This window comes from Podarcis vaucheri, assembly GCF_965113315.1.
Source record: "Podarcis vaucheri genome assembly, chromosome: 7".
Lineage (NCBI taxonomy): Eukaryota > Metazoa > Chordata > Lepidosauria > Squamata > Lacertidae > Podarcis > Podarcis vaucheri.
In genome coordinates, this window is record NC_138765.1 from 66112733 (window position 1) to 66133287 (window position 20555).

Below are 20555 nucleotides of genomic sequence, written 5' to 3' on the forward strand. Positions count from 1 at the left end.
CAAGTGTGTTCCTCTGAAGCCTGTTGCCTATGGTGTGATCCCTCCCATATTTTGCATTGACTCTGTATGAGATGGCAACAGCATCTCAATACCATTCAAGCTCCAGGGGTTTAGGGCCCAGAAAAAGTAAATGCATATGGAGGCCCAAGGTGTATGTCCAATGTTACTCTTACTCAGAGTAGTCACACTGAATATAATAGGCATGACTACCACAGGACTATTAATTTCAGCAAGTCTATTCGGAGTATAGCTTAGTTGGATGCAACCTTCTGAGTCCTCCTTTGTTCAAAAAGTTTGTCACAGATACATTTCTGGAATATTTATTTAAAAATCTGGCACAAGATAAAAGACTTATAACTAAAATAATATGTGGCATATTCAGCAGGAGAAGACAAAACAATTACAGTAGTTTCCTTTCAAGTGGGCATTTCCTTAAGGTATGGAATCCCCACACAGACATGCCAAATGAAAAAATGAAGGAACGAACAGTTTTGCTGTTTTCTTCTCTCTTTTTTGTATGTAAAACTATCCCTCTCTTGTTATAATTTACAAATTTTAATAAAATATATATATATATTTTAAAGACTCATAACTACATCTGTACAAGTCACATTTTTAACAAAGACAGTAAGGTCTTTAGAAGGTTTTTTTAAAAGCTAAAAGTCTGATAAAGCAGCCTGACAAATGGAAGCAATACTACCTAGCAGTGACAAGAGGTTTCTGTACTGTTATTCCACTTCGGAATTTCCCCCTTGTCCCCTTAGACGTGATCGCAGCACAAGGCTTGACTCTGCTCCTCTGTGCGTAAGTCTGAGGTTTCCCCGGGAGAAGCCACGTTCAAGTAGCCAATCTCCGAAGGTGGGCAGGGCAAAGAGGCAAGCAGAGACCTTTCTGTGTGGTCCTCGGGTTTGCCATCCTGGACAGCTTTCAGAAGGCCGTGAGAGTCCGAAAGCTCCATCACTGAGAAGCTGGAACAGAAACCATTAGCCTCACATGAGCCACTCAGGCTCATAGCATCATCTGACTGAACCTAAACACATCTCTGAGTCCCTGGAGAAAGGCTAGGAGGCCTGCTAAAGAGGTTGGCAGAGCTTTATGCATATTAAGCATAGAGCCAGAAAACAAGGGAGGCAGTTACAGAGAAAACAAATGCACCTGAGCACATGCAAAGGGCATTTTCTATTATTACTATTCCCTCCACCATCCCTCCACCCAGCCCCCCACATGTACAGCTCAGGGGCACAGTACCTTACGCTGCGAAGGGGGAGAACTTTGCTTTGCGGTTGGAATTCAGAGAAGCCGATACTCTTCAGCTCCTGGAAAAGGGGAACATGCACAAAGTAAGACCTTTAACAAAAAAAGAAGAGAGAGGGAGGAAGAAATCGGGCTGTTATCCATAAATGCTTTGGGCTGCAGCCAACTCAATTTTCTCAGAGTAGACACAATGAAATTAATGGACCTAAGTTAGTCCTGTCTAATTGCAGTGCGAGGAATGGCCAGCCGGCCCAAGAAAGCAGGGAGAGGTCCTTCACCCAGCAGTTCAGTGAACTGCTCTGTGCAGCAGCCTCCTCTCATTTAAAAGGGGGTGGAGTAGAGGGGCAAGGAGATAGGGAGGCTGTAAAGATTTGGGGGGGGGGGTTTGGTCAGATGCTGCCAAAGTGGCAAGAGGAGTTGGTGATCAGAGTAAGCAGGGGCAAATACAGGATAGTGTGTGTGTGTGTGTGTGTGTGTGTGTGTGACTAGCTATCTATACTGAAATTCTTGGTGGCAAATGAAATACCATGAGGGAAATCATGGCTGTGATCTGAGTATAGGTAACTACTAGAAAGAGCCAAGTGGCAACCAGAGAGAGGAAACGGAGACCTGGTGGACCAGCTGAAAAGGCCCAAGCCTATAAATAAGATGGCCCATAAAGACACTGACTGAGCCGCAAGCCCTGATTCTGCAGAGGAGAAGACCAAAAGCCGCCACAGCAGCCTATCCTTACCTCCAAGCTGTGGCTATGAATGCTCCTCAGCGCCCGCTCCAGGAGCCCAACCTGACCCGTCAGCTGCAGGGTCCATTCCTGGAGCTGCTTGTTCTCCTCGTCCAGAAGCCGCACTCTGGAAAAAGCCACAGGGAAGATGCCTCAGTGGCATGTTCATCCCTGCCAAGACGGAGCTGTGGGAAAGGATGTGGCACAGGACTGCAAGGGAGGGAAGCGACCGGGGCCAGAAGGAGAGAGGAAGGGGGAAGTCGCTCTGGCTGGGACCATAGCCACTTTCCCCTTTCTCCATTTGGCCCCAAGTGTCACCAGGAGGAAGTGACGTCCCCTGCCTCCTCCCGGGAAGGGAATTGTGGCATATGGAGAGCAGCCTGACCCCATCCGTCAACCAGAGAAGGGGCAGGGTGCTTGCACTCCCTGCTTGAAGAAAGCTAAAATAATTAAATCACCTGTTCAGGCCTCTTCACAACTGTCATTACTGAATATATGGACCAATAAGATGAAAGCTTGTTGCTCTAAAGCGCTTTTGACATGGATGTTAGCTGCAGCTAGGATTTCAATAGCTCAGCAATGGAAAGCCCTGAGAAACCTGCTATTGCAGAAAAAATAGTCTGCAGAGGGATAAGGGCAGATACAAAACACTTGTATGTCATCTGATCTGCTTCAGACTTAAGATGCCCAACATTCACCATCCATGGCAGCTCAGGAAATATAGATATCTTGATTTATATTGGTGTGTTACCACTTCTTCCTCTAATTATTTTTTGTTTCCTTGCTTGCTTTGTATAGGATATGGTGTATTACCCTGCTACTGCACCTTTGGGTTGTTAGTAATGGTCATCATGTTACAATAAAAAAATAAAGAAACAATAAAAAGAAATACTTATAAAAGAAAATTTTATAAAAGGGGAAAAAAAGAAATGAAAATATGGGGTGCTGATTTATCTTGTCTCGTTTTTATCCAAGTGCTCCTCTTTATCTGTCTTGGTTAACCTCATATCTTTCTGATGTTTTGAACTACAATTCCCATCATCCTGTGCAAGTGAGGTGTGTATGGGAGGTTGGTGAAGGCTGTTCTATTACAAAGGAGACAAATTTAATATTTGGACAAGGTCTTTGGACAAAGCGTGCATTTCATACATTTTAAACAACAAGGGTGAGACCAATGTGGTCAAGATGACTCCTGCGGCTGAATGCCAAACAGCACAGACACCTCAAGCTGCATGGCACTGAATCACAAGGCTTGCAATTCCTTTTAAATATTTTTTTTAAAAAAACAACAACACAAAGCTGCTGCTACCTGCTCTGGATTGTGGAGAGTTCCTGCTTGCTGCTCCGCTCCGCTTCCTCCAGTTTGTGGAGCTGCTGAGTGAGCTTCCGCTTTTCTTGGAGTAAACTGTCGTTCTCAGTGGTCACCTGCGCGATCAGCATTGCATCCTGCAAGGAGGGATGCCACACAGAGAAGCCCCGTCATGGGATACGTTTCCAGCATTCTCTGCTCCTCTTCCCTTCCCCTCCAGAATTGTAACCCCATCAAACCATGGTTAAAATGCAGAGGGGAAAGGGAGCCTCCAGACCGTCAGGATTTTGCATGAGGCATTCAAGCAAACAGGAAAACATCTAAGAGTTGGCACCTGGAGGATTTGAAAGCTTCCACATTATTTTATGGTGACATTTTGATGGGCCTAATAAAGGTCTTGCTCTATTAGGGATTTTGGTGTTATTATTCTGCTACATGCTTTTTTTGTCTAGCATTTTGGCAGACTAAACTCCTTTTTCTTCTTTGACATTTATGATCCAATGTGACTGGGGGTGCAGTTGTAAAACATATCTAACAAGAAAAATTATTGGAAAGCTTCTTTTTTTATATAACAATTCAATTACTATTATTATTTTTAGAAATAAACCACCATCTGAGAGGGCTCTCACCTTTTCTGACTGACTTTTGGAGAGCTTGAGTTCATTCTCGAGGTGCCTGATGCGGACATCACGCTGCTTCACTTCGCAGATGAAGGTCTCCTTCGCTCGCCGGAGCTTGGCCTTATGCCGGAGCTGTCGCTCTTTCTGTTTCCTGAGAAAACAGGCCGCAGCCATCAGAAAGGGGGCCCTGGTGCCCCAGACACACAGCCAAGTCAGCGGAGGCCTGGCAATCCATACCCAGCCTCTGTCCTCCCTTAGTCAGCACCCAACTCCTGACTTTCAACCAGTCCAGGGGGTGGCTTCCTCCTCATCAGTGGCACTTAGATCTATAGATGAACATGAAAAGGGAAGAAGCATATGACCCATCCCAAAGACTCGAGACATGTAGTATTTATTGCCACTGGTGCATGCAGGAGAAACCCCCTATGGATGGCCACTCTTGCCATTAGCCCAGGGCTGAGGAATCTTTCCCAGCCTGAGGCTACATCCTCAAATGGGCAACCTTCCAGAAGCCACAAACCAGTGGTGGATGAGATCAGAGGCAAAGGTGGGAAGAGCAGTGACTGCCCAATAGGCTGGTTTCTGCATAGGGACCCCTCTCTCTGCTGTCCACCCAAGCAAGCAAGAGGCACGATCAGAGTTCAAGGACACAGTCTAGGCAGACAAAAGCATGCAAGGAGGCTGCAAAGCAGAGCCAGGAAGGAGTGTGGCCTGAAGATAATCCCAAGGGAAAGGCAGATAAACCTGGAGGGCTGGATTCATACCCCAGGCCAAAGGTTCCACAGCCATGCTTTAATCTCATTTGTGTGGTCACCTGACAGAAATGGCCACCTCCTTCAGGATGTGCTCATACTCTTCTCGGAGGGTTTCCCTCTCCTGTTGCAACCCCAACAGCTGCCCTGAAATCTTCTGGCTGTATTTCTGACACTGGAGATGCTGAAAAGGAGATTTGGCATGGGGTCATCAGTCAATTGCCAACCAAATTCAGCCAGAGGCCAGCCATGTGGACAAGCAGGCAGGTGGTCACTTGTGACAGAGCCCATGTAGCTGCTGTTCTAAAAGGACAATCCCTGGTCTCAACCTTGCAGAGCCTGGAACCAGAGCATCTAAGGGCTACCTGCTCCCATATGCTTACCCAAGAGGCACTGTAAAGGCTACCAGGAAAGGGTCTCTGTGATGCTGTGATAATTGTTCAGGTAACTATAATACATGATTTAAAGTATGTGTCAGGTTAGGAGGGGAAGACAAAATGTGCTTGGAAGTGATTGGTGATTGAATAAGCGTTTGAAAGGGAGTTTGAATGCTGATGGGCTCAGTTTGGGGTGGGGGTCAGCTGAGTTTGGGAGTGAGTGGCAGTGGAGAGAGTGTTTGGATGGTAGCAGGGCTGGTTTAATAGAATAGGATCAGTACTGTTATCAGCCACTACTTTATATGAGACAAAGTAACAGGTAAGAGAACACAAAACTGAAACCATCTGCTTCTGTACACTAAATAATCACAAAAGCCTTATTTATTATTTCTGTCTTTGTAGATTGAAAAAATGGTAAACTGAATTCATTGCTGGATTTGTCCATCCCTAGCAGCGACTTTTTCTCACCTCATTGGAGAGGGTTTTCTTCTCTTCTTCCAGGATCCGCAACTGGGCCTCCTGATGCTGATGCTGGATCTGCAGCTCAGCAAAAGTCCTGGCCAGCTGCGCCTCATTCTCCTGGGAGTGCCTGAGCTGCTGCTGCAGATCTTCTGTCTGCTGATCCAGGAGCTTCCTGGCAGCCAACAAGGAGAAAAATCCGGTGATGCAAAACAGGAAGTCATCCAGTGTGGTTCATTTTTCCATGGTCATTAGTAACAATGGGTTGTATCCAACTAAGTTCTACTCAGAGTAAACTTATTAATGTACCTGGGTTAGTGAATATCAATGGGTCTAGCTTTGAGTAGAGCTTGCACTGGACATAACCTTATGACTGGATGCCAACTGCAAATATGGTATTTGGCAAGTTTGACATTTTTGAAGCTTTTCATTTTGTTTACTAAAGATAACTAAAATAAACATGCTAAATTGGATCACTCTCTGGGGCATCACCATTTTTATTTATTTTTTGGTAATGCCAATTATCCAATTCAAAAATGCAAATTATCCTTTGCGTCTTATCCAATTCAAAATAGCCCTATGCAGATTACCCCATTCATAGTGTCTCAGCCAAGCCTACTTCATAGAGTTCTGAGGATAAAATGGGAGCGAGAAGAAACGTGCATGCCACCTCGAGCTTCTTGGAAAGAAAGTGGAATGAAAATGTAATAATTAATAAAGAATAAAGAACAAACTTTTCCTGGCCAAATCCCTGCTGATTATCAGCTGGCCAAATCTCCCTACACCACAGAATTTGTTCCTGTCTTACAGAAGAGAAACTGAGGTGATTTCTGCTACCTTTTTCGCTGCTCCTCTTGGAACTGCCGCTGGGCCTTGGTTTCCTCTTCCCTGGCCTCCTTCAGCTGCTCCTCCAGCTGCTTCCTCACCAAGACGTGGGTCTCGGAGAGCCGTACTTGGTGGTGAGATTCCTTCAGTGTTTGCTGCAGTTCCAAAATCTAAGAAGAAGGTGATGCGAGACAGCAAGGGCTCTGAGTGGCCCAGGTAGGTAGCCATTAACAAAAGGGACCTGAAGAATTTAGGAACTAAATAGTCACAGCTGTATGGGATGCACCTTCCCAGTCTGCCAGAGAAGTTGGATGGGAGGAAAGAGCAGCCTCAGGAGCAGCAGAGATTTGGAAGGAAGAGATACACAGAAAGCAAAGCATTGCTTCAATGTGGGAGATGCAGCAGGAATGAACAAAGAACTCTTTAGGGGCTACAACAACCCACTGACACTCATCAGGAAGCAGCAAGAGGGTTGTAGGAGGATGTTTCAAACTAAAGAACATTACTTAAGAACATAAGAAGAGCCTGCTGGATCAGGCCAGAGGGGGCCTGTCTAGTCCAGCATCCTTTTCTCACAATGGCCAACCAGAGACCTATTATGGGAAGTCCACAAGCAGGACTCGAGCACAAGAGCACTCCCCCTCCTGTGGTGTTCAGAAGCACTGCTGCCTCCAACCATGAACGCAGAGCGCAGGTATCCTGGCCAGCAGTCCTCAATAGCCCTCTCCTCCATGAACTGGTCCAGCCCTCTTTTAAAGCCATCCAAGTTGGTGGCCATCACTGCCTCCTGTGGGAGCAAATTCCACTGTTTAACCAAGCCACATTGAGGCACATAGTGCAAAGCAGGGTCTAATTTTTTTTAACTAAACAAACACTTATGCAACTTTTCAAGATGGCATTGTCGAAAGCAGCTAGGGACCGTGAACCCAGCTGTGGCCACTGACCTTTCTCTCAGCCTCAGTGGCCCTGGCTTTCTCCTGGGTGATCTTCTCCCTCAGGCCGCTCAGCTGCTTAGCCGCCTGCGTCTGCCTGAGCAGCTCCAGCTCCAGCTCTTTGACCTTCTGCTGGCTGAGCTCCCACTGTGAAGTGAGTGACGAACAGGCCTTGGCGGAGTCGGAGAGCTTCAGCTGCATTTGCCTCAGCTCGGCTTTGACCTGACAGGGTGGGACAGAGAAAAGGTGGCACTTTCAGGAAAGTAGGACAACAAAACGGCAGTTCCCTGATAAAAGTCCAGGCCCTCCTTGCCAGGCAAAGAACTCCAACTCCCAGCTATGGGTCTGCCAAAGGCTTCAACACTCAAATTGGACTGGGACATGAGGCAAACAGGAGGTGACACAGTTCAGCTGGTACATAAAAGTATTGATACAGGGCTAAGTGCAAGCTAAAATGGTGATCCAACAAGCAACACCTTTCGTTTGGAGAGTTATTTGCATGGCAAGACTAGGCAAGCAAACGCCAACTGAGTCTTACTCAGAGGAGACCTACTGAGATTAATGGACCTTAAGTTAGTCATGTTCACTAATTTCCAAGGGTCTGCTTCAGGTGGAACTTGGTTGACCACAGCCCACAAAATCCAGCCTGAAATGGCCAGGAATAAGCAAAGAGTTGTCTTTTCAAGAAGCACCTCATGAATATCATAATGAAAATTGCGTGCTAGTCAAGTGGAGATGCTTTGGCCTAACAAAGCCAGGCCATAAATCTGTTCAATGAACACATGTCTTAAAAGGAGGAAGAAAAAGAAGAAAGAAAAGGAGGAAAAAGAGGAGGAATAAGAAGACAAAGAAGAAGGGACATGTCCCCATCTCTTTCAAAACTGTCACTTGGCTTTCCTGCCCCTATGGGGATGGGGTCACCTACCTTGATGTTTTCTTGCTGAAGCAAGATGTTGCATTTCAAGTTCTTCTCCCTTTCGTACCTCAGCTCCTTCTCGGCAGAGCTGCCCAAGTTCTGGATGCGCTGAACATCCTGCCAGAGAAGATGCCCGTCCTCCTTCTGCTCAGGTCTCTCCCCCAGCAGACCCTGTGAGACAGAGCAGAAGCTGTGAGGAAGGCAGCTGATACAGTTGCCAGATGAATGCAGAGAGGAGCAACACAGGGCTTGGACTGGGACTGGCACCATTTCCTGCTCTCTGTGACACAACCTGAGCAGTATTGGCCACATGAGTTGGGGACATGCCCAACACTGCCTAGGAGCCTTCTGGGAACCAAGTGATGCTCAGTAGCCAATCCCATGCCAATACCTGCCACAATGCTCCCAGATCTGCTGAGCTCTCTCAGCCTTACCAACAGACCACAGAGGGTTGCCAGTAGACCATGGGTTGTATACATCCATCCAGTGCAAGTCCTACTCAGAGTGGACGCACTGCAATTAATGCATAGTTCAACAACAGGAGGCAGTGAAAGCCACCAACTTGGATGGCTTTAAAAGAGGATTAGAGAAATTCCTGGAGAAGGCTCTTGATGGCTACTAGCCATGCCAGCTATGCTGGAAACCACAAGAGGAGAGAGGTGCATGAGCTCTGGGTCCTGCTTGCTGGTTTCCCACAGGCATCTGGTTGGCCACAGTGAGAACAAGATGCTGGATGAGGTGAGCTGCTAGCCTGCTCCAGCAGGTTCTTCATATGTTCTTAATGGGAATGACTAATTCAGGTCCATTCTTTTCAGTGAGTCTAGTCTGCATAGGGCATACACCTGTGACTATGGACTATCCACTCACTGCCGAAACATTAGGAGGAACTTTGAGCATAAGAGCTGTGATGGGATGATTAGCTGCTTGTGCGTAAAATCGTGGTCCCTCAGAGTTTGTGCAACTCCACAAACCTCTGTGTGTGACAGAGCTCCTCAAACATGTCTGCCCTAGTCACTCGTAGATTCCGACAGTGGCTGTCTGCGGAAGCGCTTCCAGCAAAGAAGCTCCTTAACGGAAACGCGTCTTCTGGACTCACGACGTGGCAGCTTCCTGCGAAGCATGGGTCTCCCTATGGGAGCTTCTGACACCTCCCCGCTGTTCTCGCTGGACGTGTCCCTGATCCCTCCCTCTTCCCTGCTAGTTCCTGCTTTAGCTGCTGCGTCTCTCTCCGCATTCATGAGACCCTCCTCCAGAGACCCCTCTCTCCCCCTGCTGGTCCCTGCTTTCGCTGCTGACTCCCTGCCAGCCTCTGTGAGCCCTTCCACCTCCCTTTCCTCTGATGGCAGTTCCCTGACATCCACCTCCCCTCCAGGGCCCCCTTCCCCCCCGCCCATTCTCTCTCCTCTGGGCGGTGAGGAGATAAAACCCCGAAAAGAATCCTCTTCATCTTCAGACGTCTCGAACATTTCCCTCCATCGGTCTTCGTTCCGGCTCGCTGAATCCTCCTCCTCCTCGGAATCAGGGAACCCCTCCAACTCTTCTTCTTCGTCGGTGGTGGCAAAGTATTCCCTCCGGAACCTCGCCACTGGCTGAGGTTTACGTGGGAACCTCTGATGAAAAGTTTCTATTAAAACCTCGTCATCTACATCCTCTGCCATAACCCAGGTGTTTTCCGACTCCGGCTCCCCTTCCCACATTACCAAATACTCTACTTGATCTCCCTTCCACCTGGAATCGAGAATCTCCGCTACATGGTAGCTGTGTTCCTTCTCCTCCATTGCTGGTCCCCTATTGACCCGCCCTTCTCTGTCCCCTTTATACGGTGACAGCAACGACCTGTGGAAAACTGGGTGCAGCTTCATGTGGTTCGGTAACCGGAGTCTGAAAGCCACTGGGTTGACCTGCTGCGTGACTTCAAATGGGCCCAGCCTTTTGGGTCTTAACTTCTTACAACCCCCTTTGAATGGTAACCCTTGGGTTGACAGCCACACCTGGTCCCCCACCCTAATGCTTTCCCCTTCTCTTCTGTTTTTGTCTGCCTGCCTCTTATATTCCTCCTTAGCCCTGTTTAAGTTAAGTTGGAGCTGGCGATGGATCGCTTCCATTTCTTCTACGAACTGTTCTGCAGCTGGAACGCTCCAGTTCTCCCCTTCCCCCCCTGGGAAGGCTCGGGGATGGCACCCGTAATTAGCCAAAAAGGGGCTCATCCCTGTGGACACGTTCTCTGCATTGTTGTAGGCAAATTCTGCCAACGCCAGCTTCTCCACCCAACCATTCTCTCTGTCATTCACATAACACCTCAAATATTGCTGGAGGACGCCATTAGCTCTTTCCGCCTGCCCGTTGGTTTCAGGATGCCGGGCAGTTGAGAAATTAACCTCTACATGCAGTAAGCTCATGAGCTTCCTCCAGAACCTGGAAGTAAATTGTTTCCCTCGGTCTGAAACCACCCTCAAGGGGGCGCCATGCAACCTAAACACATTTTCTACAAACAATTTAGCGGTTTCTTCTGCCGTGACCGCATGTGAGCAGGCTATAAAGTGGGCCATTTTGGTTAACAGGTCTACCACAACCATGATGGCTGTTTTCCCTCTGGACCTTGGCAGATCAGTCATGAAATCTATTGCCACTGTTTCCCATGGTCTTTCAGGTGTGGGTAGTGGTTCTAATAACCCTGCCGGTGCCCGCCTCTCCCCCTTGGCTCGTTGGCATTGGTCACACCCTCTCACATACTCCCGCACATCTTCCCTGACCTTGGGCCACCAAAATTCCCTGGTAACCAGCCACATGGTTTTGTGTTGCCCAAAATGCCCTGCTGTGGGGCTATCGTGCAGTTGCTTGAGTACCTTCTCCCTCAATTCACCTTCAGGTATATATAACGCTCCCTTGTAATACAACGCCCCGTTTCTCTCCTCAAAACCCCCGGGTTTGTCTCCCTCTCTCCTGAGACCCCTGAGTTTGTCCTGGGCGTATTCATCATGCACCGTTCCCTCTACCAGTTCCCTTTGCCCCACCAATGCCGCCCCACACACCCAGCGGTCCTCTGGAATGACATGGGTTTCTTCGGGTGCTCCCTCCCCCTCCAAATATTCAGGTTTGCGTGAGAGAGCGTCCGCCCTAACGTTCTCTGGGCCTGGCACGTAACAAATCTCAAAGTTAAATTTGGAAAACTCCTGGGCCCATCTCAACTGCCGTTGGTTGAGCACTCGCGCAGTTCTCCAATACTCTAGGTTCTTATGGTCCGTGCACACTTGCACCTTATGTTGTGCACCAATTAGCAGGTGCCTCCATCTCCGGAAAGCCTCATGAATAGCAAGAAGTTCCCGGTCGTACACCGTGTAGTTCCTCTCGGATTTGTTCAGCTTTCGCGAAAAGAAGGCACACGGTCGCCACTCTGACTCCTCCTTCCCTGGCTGCAGAAGAAGAAGCACCGCCCCTATGGCTCTGTCCGATGCGTCTGTTTCGACCCTCAGCTTTTTTTGTAAATCCACATGCAGAAGTTGTCCTTCAGAGGCGAAGGCCCTTTTCAGTTCCTCAAACGCTCGCTCCGCCTCCGCAGTCCAAACAAATTTCTTCTTACTGCTGAGACAGTCCGTAATGGGCGCCGTCAGGTGTGCAAAGTTTCGGATGAACTTACGATAAAAGTTTCCAAACCCTAGGAACCTCTGCACATCCTTCTTGGTTTTGGGTGTTTTCCATTCCAGCACTGCCTGGACCTTGCCGGGATCCATGGCCAATCCCTTGTCTGACAGGCGGTACCCCAGGAATTCCACCTCCTTGGTATGAAACTGACACTTCTCCAGTTTCACCCACAGCCTGTTGGCTTGCAGCCTGCTCAACACTTCTCTGACGTCTCTCACATGCTGCTCCTCATTCTCCGAATACACCAACACATCATCTAGGAAGGCCACGCAATTCTTGTAGAGCAAAGGCCCCAGTACGTGGTTCATAAACGATTGAAAGCATGCGGAGCCTGCCTGTAATCCAAATGGCATAACGAGATATTCAAATGCCCCCAAAGGGGTGAACATGGTGGTTTTCCATTCATCCCCTTTCCTTATACGTATCAGGTTGTACGCCCCCCTTAGATCCAGCTTTGTAAAAATCTTTCCCTTCCGCACCCTGGTCAAAATGTCATCAATCCTGGGCATAGGGAAAGCCACTGGTTCTGTCACTGCATTTAACCCCCTGAAATCACACACAAGTCTCGGCTTGTCCGTGTTCTTTTTATCCACAAAAAACACTGGGCTACCCCCCGCTGCTTTGGACTCTCTGATGAAGCCTCTCTTCAGGTTCTTGTCAATGAACTCTCGCAGCTCCTGCATTTCTCTGTCTGACATGGCATACAACTTGCCTACAGGAAGCTGTGCTCCAGGGAGTAAATTGATCTGACAGTCAAAGGGCCTATGCGGGGGTAGTTGGTCGGCTTCCTTCTCGCTGAACACGTCGCTGAGATCTGCATATTGTGGTGGTACCTTCACCTTCTCCATTACTTCAGTCCCTGCTAGGGTGGCTTGGGCCCCTGCTGAACCCTTTTCCCCTTTGCAGTGTTCTAAGCAATGTGCTGAACCAAAGGAAACCACTCTCTGATGCCAGCCCACCAGCGGATCATGTAGCGCTAGCCAGCTCATTCCCAAAATAATGGGAGCGCCTCCCAAGGTGGCCACATTAAACGCTATCAGTTCTGTGTGCCTTGCCACCCTCATTATCATTGGGACGGTCTGCAAGCTGACTCCTCCTCCCAACAACTCCCTGCCATCGATCGTGGTCACCTGCAGGGGGTTGCTTAAAGGGATCGTCTGTATCTGGTGTTCAGCAGCAAACTCCTTGCTCATAAAATTGCAGGAGCTGCCTGAGTCCAACAGCGCCTTTATTTTTAGGGGGTGTCCATTTTGCAGCTCTAGCGACACTTCAATCACTAGAGCAGGTTGAGGAGCTTCTGGCACGGGCACTTTCACTGCTCTTTGGCCTGGCTGCTGTGCCCCGACTGTGGCAACCAGGCGTTGGCTTTTACCTGCTCCGTTTCTCCCTGCTCTCTTCCCTCAACAGCTCCCACCATCCCTTGCCATTCCTTCCTCTGGGGGCAGACTCTGGCAAAGTGGCCTGGCTGTTGGCAGAGATAGCATTTCCGTGCGCCCTTTCCCTCCTTTCTTAGCCCCCTCACTGGGCTTTGAAACTGCGCGCGCGCGCGCTGTTCCTATTTCCATCGGCTCTGCCGGCGGGAAAGTTGTCTCTGGAATCTCAGGAATGCGGAACTCCTTCCAGCGTTCCCCTTTCCCTTCCCGCCTCTCCAAAGCTCTCGCCTCCTGGCGCGCTCCTATAGTCAGCGCAGATTTAGTCAGCTGATCCATGGAATCCGCCCTAGGACCCCAGGACAGTTCGTCTTTCACGGCCGAAGCCAGGCCTTCTTCAAATAGCATTTGAATGGGCGCCGCCGATAAGTCCCAACCCAATCTGTGAACCAGCATAGTGAACTCAGTCCAGTACTCACGGACAGATCGGCTTCCCTGCTTGCAAGCCATGAGCTGTCTGCGCACCATTCCCTCCTCAATATCGCTGGAAAACATGAGATCCATTGCACGAAAGAACTTCATGGTGTCCTTTAGGACGTCATTGTGCGTTGCCATCAGGGGCCTAACCCAGTCTCTCGCCCCCCTCTCAAGATGCCCAATCACGAAAGCAACTCGCGATTCCTCGTCAGGGAATTCATCAAACTGCACATTGAGGGCATATTGCATCTCTGTTCTAAAGGCATGATAGTCCTTGGGGTCCCCCCCAAATTTCTGCACCAATCCTGGTACCTTTCTGTTGAACTGGGTGGCTCTCCCCTTCTTGTCTGCATCCTGAGCCCTTCTCTCCTCAAGCCTAGCCGTCTGCAGCGCCAATTGGATTTCCAACGCTCGGTACCTATCTTCCAAGCTTGGACCCGCTCCAACTCCTGCCTCTCCGGCTCCGGCTGGGTCGCTCATGATGCCTCCTCCTGCACAAACAGCTTACAAAGACTGTCGGAATGCTGTGATGGGATGATTAGCTGCTTGTGCGTAAAATCGTGGTCCCTCAGAGTTTGTGCAACTCCACAAACCTCTGTGTGTGACAGAGCTCCTCAAACATGTCTGCCCTAGTCACTCGTAGATTCCGACAGTGGCTGTCTGCGGAAGCGCTTCCAGCAAAGAAGCTCCTTAACGGAAACGCGTCTTCTGGACTCACGACGTGGCAGCTTCCTGCGAAGCATGGGTCTCCCTATGGGAGCTTCTGACACCTCCCCGCTGTTCTCGCTGGACGTGTCCCTGATCCCTCCCTCTTCCCTGCTAGTTCCTGCTTTTGCTGCTGCGTCTCTCTCCGCATTCATGAGACCCTCCTCCAGAGACCCCTCTCTCCCCCTGCTGGTCCCTGCTTTCGCTGCTGACTCCCTGCCAGCCTCTGTGAGCCCTTCCACCTCCCTTTCCTCTGATGGCAGTTCCCTGACAAGAGCTGTTCAACAATGGAACAGACAACCTCAGGAGGTAGTGAAGTCTCCTTCTCTGGAGGTTTTTCAACAGAGGTTGGGTGGTCATCTGTCCAGGATTATTCAGCTGTTATTCTTGCATTGCAGGGGGTTGGACTATAGGACCCTTAGGGGGCCCCTCCCAACTCTACAATTCTAAAAAATAGCTTTGGAAAGTTCTAGGTTCCTCTGTTTACATCTGCATCTGCAATGGTTCCATGTTCCTACTGAGACACCCCCCCCCCAAATCACAGTACTTTCTCTTTTTTGCAGGAGGCTGTCTTACTTTGGGGGACCTCTGTCTTGCAGAGAGGTATTTCATTCAGGAAGCCTTCTTACCTGCTTTGGTTCCCCATCTGTGCTCCCCATGGGAGTCTGTGTCTTGCGGGGTGGATTCTCTCCAAAGCCAGCCTCGCGCTTTGCCCTGACGTTTGCCGTGCTCTTGGTGTTAAGCTGACACTGGAGATCCAGCATGTCTTTCCTTAACTGCATGTTTTCTTCCCACAGGCATCTTCTCTCTTCATAGCTCTCCTTAACCTTCTTTTCTAGTTCCTCCGTTTTCTTCTTGCTCTCTAACAATTTAATGCTTCAGGTTGAAGGTGGAGGGGGGAGGAGAGGAGAGAAAGAGGCCGAAAGACATATGCCATTTACTGCAGCATAACCTATTAAAAATGGGGTGTGAGTTTTGTAATTCCTCCAAGATAAGGGACAAAAATATAAGCATGGATACTTGCTGGAGTATTGGTGGCTTCTTGACATGGGCTGTGTACAAACCATCCACTTAAAGCACATGATATACCCCAGGGAATCCTGAGAACTGCAGTTTGTTAAGGGTGCTGAGAGTTGTTGGGAGACCCCTCACAGAGCTACAGTTCCCAGCACCCTTAACAAACTGCAGTGCTCATTTATTAGTGTGGTGGCAGGGAGAGACTTGACTGCAAATGTGCTTTAAATATATGGTGTGGAAGTGAGCCAAGCCCTATTCAGAGAAGCCCTATGAGAGTCATGTCTACTTATTTCAGTAGGTCTGCTCTGAGCAGGCTCGACACTGGAGACAGCTCAGTATGCTTAGAAATGCATACATTGGGATAAAATATACTTTTTAAATCTTTATTTAGATATTTTACCGCAGCTGCTCTCTTTCTTCTCCCTGGCTGTGGATCTGATCTTCCAAAGCCCTCTCCTTAGCTGTCAGCTCAGGGCACATCCTCCGGCTTGCCAACAATATTTCCCCGGGTTTTTTCCCTTCTGTAAGAATGTGGTTCAGCTGCTCACATTCCTGGAAGAGCTCTGACACCTGCAAGGTTAGGAATGCAAATATCCCAAGTTTAGAGTGCTGACCAGGACCAAGTAGTGTGGCCCTAAAGGGGTGGGCTTGTGCAACTCAAACAGCACCCTCACCCTTCCAAATATCACATGGCAGTGTTCTGAAAATGTTGGGGGACCTCACTCTGTAACGTGATGTGGGTCCTCCTGGTTCAAGGTGGGGAGTGGGAGGCTAAGATCCAGTCATAGTGTACTCGATTGTCTGTCTCAACAGAAGGAAGCTTATTCATGGGCATTGTTTTCAAAGCACTTCTGATTACTAAGCTTCCCACAAGGCTCACCTTCATTTCCAGCATCACATTCTCCTGCTGTAGTTTCTCAAGAGTCACGTGCAGAAAATCTCTTTCCTCAGCTGCTCCCCGAAGCCGCAGAAGCTCTGACTTGGAACTGTGCAGCTCCTGGTTGAACAGCCAAAGGAGTTAGCTGGGCCGGCTTGCAATGAGAGCTCTTTAGCTGGCAAGTTTGGGGGGTGGGCTCAGTCTGGATGATACCCAGGGGTCCTTTCCAAGCCTGTGATCTTGAGTATGTGAGGCTGGAATCTCTAACAGGAAACTTGCTGAACCAAACTATTTCCTTTGTCAAGGCATCAGCTGACCTAGTCCTTGAAGGCTCTCTAAAAGCAGCTGACAATAGTAATTTGGGGACCACTCACCTTCTTTCCATCTTTCAATGCTTTCTGTGTCATTTCGAGGTTGCAGGCCAGCTGCTTCCTCCACTCTGCCTCCTCCAAGAGTTTGCTTTCCAGCTCTTCCACTTTCTCTCGCTTACTTTTCTCCACCTGAGACCAGTGAAAATTGCAACCATTGTCAGCCTGCTGAAAGGGGAGGTCTGCAAGTATGGACCATGCAACCCAATGGTGATGGGCCTCAGAGGTGCACCCCCACCTTCCACCTCCTTCCCAATCTAGGGCCCCCCAAAACACCCCCTTCAACCTTGCTCCTTGCCTCTTGGGAATCTGCCACTTTGCTTGTTTCTTCGTCAGCCATATCGGATTTACTCTTCTGCGCTTTCCAGAGTTCTGCCTCTAAACGAGAAATCTTGACAGACACCCCAAACAAGAGGGAAGAGGTTTTATTTTAAAAAAAGAAGTGCCTTTTTCAGTCCCCCAACCCCTTCACACAACTCCTGATGTCGGAATACATGGCTTGGGTGCCCAGGTTACCTGAAAGCTCATATGTCCCACTACAAGCCTGGCCTAGTTTTAAGATCCTCAGGGGAGTACCTTCTCTCCGAGAGGCATGGCTGGTGATGACATGAGAGCCTTTTCTGTAGCTGCTGCCATATTGTGGAATTCCCTCCCAAGAGAGGTTACACCCTCTTTATTAACCTGTCGCCAACAGGTTAAGACCTTCCCGTTCAGATAGGCCCTTGGAAACGAAGGGGCAGATGATGCTGACCTGAAGTCAGGGCAAACTGGATTTTAATTGCTGGTTCTGAATGTGTTTTTGATATTATTTGTATTTTATAACAATGTTTTTAAATGTAACCTGAGAGGAAGGTGGGATAGATGTGTTATATATATTAATAAATTACATTTTAAGATGTGGTAGATATAATACAGTATTTAATATGCTTTATACATTTGCTGAAATTTCAGCAGCCAATATTCTTTGTATTTTGATTTTGGGATTCATTGTTTAGATTGTATTTTTATGCTGTTTACTGCTCTGAGCTCCCACAGGAGGAAGGGCAGTATAGAAATGGAATCAACCAACCAACCAATCAATCAATCAATCAATCAATCAAAGAAAAGCTGGTTGAGAGTGTGAGCTGAGAACTCATGAGCTCAAACCTCACCTTCCCTCTGAATCCTTTGGAAAGTGGGCTATGCACCGCCACACATGCATGCAAAAAAAGGCCTGGCTTCAGGTGCCGGCATATCTCATGTAGCAAGGACCACACAGGATCACTGCCAGTGGGAAGACACAGCTCTGGGCTAAATGGAGCACAGGCCTGACTCAGGACCAGACAGAAAATACATTAAACTGCGGCTCCAGATCCTGCTAGACTCCAGCCCCCATCAGTCCTAGCCAGCTGGGTCAATGGCAAGAGATGATGGAATTGCTGCCCCAAGCCCTATGTTAGGGTAAAGGACAGACAATAATTATGATTAATAATAATAATAACAACAATGTCCTATCCAGGAGACTTTCCCCATGAGAAATGTCAGCCACCCCACTCATTCCCTCGTTTTCTATTGCTGTGGCACCGGAACAGAACCCCACTTAGGAGCAAAACTGAGAATTATTATAGTTCTGTTCAGTGCTTTTTTTTCTATTAAAAAAATGTTTAGGAGTACTCTCATTTTCCTACTCATATTGAAATACTGCCCCTCAATGAGGCCAAACTGAAATTCACAAAATGTTTAGGGGTATGCGTCCCCCTGCGTCCCCCCAGAAAAAAGCACTGGTTCCATTCACCTAGGAGAGATAGGATTGTTTTTGGTTTTGAAAAGAACCCTCCATCTCCATCAAGAGATGAAACCCAGGACCTTGTGGTCTGGATGAGGCCAGGAACTGGGCTTAGTAAGATGCGTTGGCCCTACAGTTAGGCCAGGGCTAAGGAACCTCTCTAAGCCCCCAGATGTTGTTGAACCACAACATCCATCACCCCTGACTGTTGGCCATGCTAGCTAGGGCTGATTAGAGTTGTTGTCCAGGAGCATCTGCAGGGCCACCCTTCTTACAAAGTGAGGAAAACCAAATGAAAATACCTGTGTGCCATGTTCTCTCACTGATCTCCTCCAATTGAGCTACTCCTGGGTATATTATGTTTCTTTCTGGCTCCCTATCACTGAAGTATTCCTGTAGCTCTATCTTATAAAGGGAGGCACACGAGGCCCTTGGCTCAGGAAGACTCCAACTGCTCTTGACAGTTGGAAACTGTTAGCTCAGCCTTATAGCTTCCAGCTGTTCAGGGTTCTAGATCGCTTTCCTGCCAGGGAGATTTTCCCTGCATTGGATCCAGTGATCATGCCCCACATCAGTCCTTTTTACCCATCAGCGTATATTCACCAACACAGCATACAAAAAATATGTTATGTAAGGGCAAATGGCAAATGGCTGACAAGAATGCGCATATTTATTTATTTATTCAGAAGCCTTTTTAAATTTTAAAATGCCTGCTGAAAACCCTTTTATTCTTCAGTCAGACTTACTGCAGGCAGTTAAGAAGACACGTTTCCACAATAGTACAGTACGATGATTTCTTATTTTAACTTTTCAAATATGGTTTCTGGCGGTTCCCTCACTGCGAGAAGCCAAGTTACAGGGAACCAGGCAGAGGGCCTTCTCGGTAGTGGCGCCCTCCCTGTGGAACGCCCTCCCACCAGATGTCAAAGAAAACAACAACTACCAGACTTTTAGAAGACATCTGAAGGCAGCCCTGTTTAGGGAAGCTTTTAATGTTTGATGTATCACAGTATTTTAATATTCTTTTGGAAGCCGCCCAGAGTGGCTGGGGAAACCCAGCCAGATGGGCGGGGTATAAATAATAAATTATTATTATTATTATTATTATTATTATGGTTTTTATTGTGTGGCTTTATGTGCAGATCACTGTGATCACTTTTGTATTTTTAAAATGAATTAGCATCATATAAATGTTTAAATAAATAAAACATATGCCACTTGATTGTAAATTGGGAAAAACTGTATATAATGCGTATGTTACGGGAAATGTGCCTGAATTTATTGAATAAAGAAATAAATAAATCACAAACTGATGTGGAAAAGGAGTGAACTGAACTCAAGGTTGTTAAAAAAAAAAAGGAACTGAAAGAAATCAAAACTGATAGATTGTCTGTCCTAATAATAAAACAACAACAACAACAACAACAACAAATTATTTATACCCCGCCCATCTGGCTGGGTTTCCCCAGCCACTCTGGGCGGCTCCCAATAGAATATTAAAAACACGATAAAACATCAAACATTAAAAACTTCCCTAAACAGGGCTGCCTTCAGATGTCTTCTAAAAGTCAGATAGTTGTTTATTTCCTTGACATCTGATGGGAGGGCGATCCACAGGGCAGATGCCACTACCGAGGAGGCCCTCCGCCTCATGTCCCATAACTTAGAGACTGTCTCCTCCCTCCAAATCCTACCTCAGCCTCTACCCTTTTTCAAAGTTCACTGCCTGCTTGCCCTCCAGTTCAACCAACCATTTCACACCGTACAGACATTCAACTCCAGCGGAGGAAAAACAACAACACAAAATGCCTTGATGGTCAACAGGAGTCCAGCTTGCAAGAGTGTGAACTGGGCTTTGAAAGCCCCTCCTGGACCCCAAGGTCTAGAGAAAAGACAGCCCTGTGACTTGCCTCAGTGGGAGAGACAGGAAGCAGAAGACTTATTCCATCAACTTTGCCAGAGCTCTGGCTCCACCAGGCACCTCCTGCCCCTGAAACGGGGCAGCTGATCATTATACGAATAACTGTCTAGAAATTGGTGTCTGAGTTTTGATTTTCCTCTTCCCTCCCTAACCCTTTTCCCCTGCGTGTCATTTTAAAAAAAACTGTAAACTTTCGCAGGCAGGGACTGTCTTGTTTTGGTTGTATGTGGGAGCCTTTGGGGCTGATG

At 48.0% G+C, this 20555-nt stretch overlaps 1 protein-coding gene across 3 annotated transcripts in view; it reads right to left on the reverse strand.

The window, feature by feature from the left end:
• Positions 1-304: 304 nt before the first annotated feature.
• The window catches only part of CCDC30 (coiled-coil domain containing 30), a 46496-nt gene continuing 26245 nt past the window's right edge, over positions 305-20555 (reverse strand). For all 3 annotated transcript variants that reach the window (XM_082233277.1, XM_082233278.1, XM_082233276.1), the window contains exons 12-26: positions 16920-17012; positions 16628-16753; positions 16257-16373; positions 15777-15946; positions 14989-15235; positions 8175-8336; positions 7262-7471; positions 6330-6487; positions 5502-5667; positions 4719-4840; positions 3914-4055; positions 3285-3421; positions 1988-2102; positions 1249-1316; positions 305-968 (exon numbers count right to left, since the gene is read on the reverse strand). In XM_082233277.1, the coding sequence (XP_082089403.1) occupies positions 761-968; positions 1249-1316; positions 1988-2102; positions 3285-3421; positions 3914-4055; positions 4719-4840; positions 5502-5667; positions 6330-6487; positions 7262-7471; positions 8175-8336; positions 14989-15235; positions 15777-15946; positions 16257-16373; positions 16628-16753; positions 16920-17012 (2241 nt within the window). In that variant the 3' untranslated portion in view covers positions 305-760. The remainder of the gene's footprint in view (positions 969-1248; positions 1317-1987; positions 2103-3284; positions 3422-3913; positions 4056-4718; positions 4841-5501; positions 5668-6329; positions 6488-7261; positions 7472-8174; positions 8337-14988; positions 15236-15776; positions 15947-16256; positions 16374-16627; positions 16754-16919; positions 17013-20555) is intronic.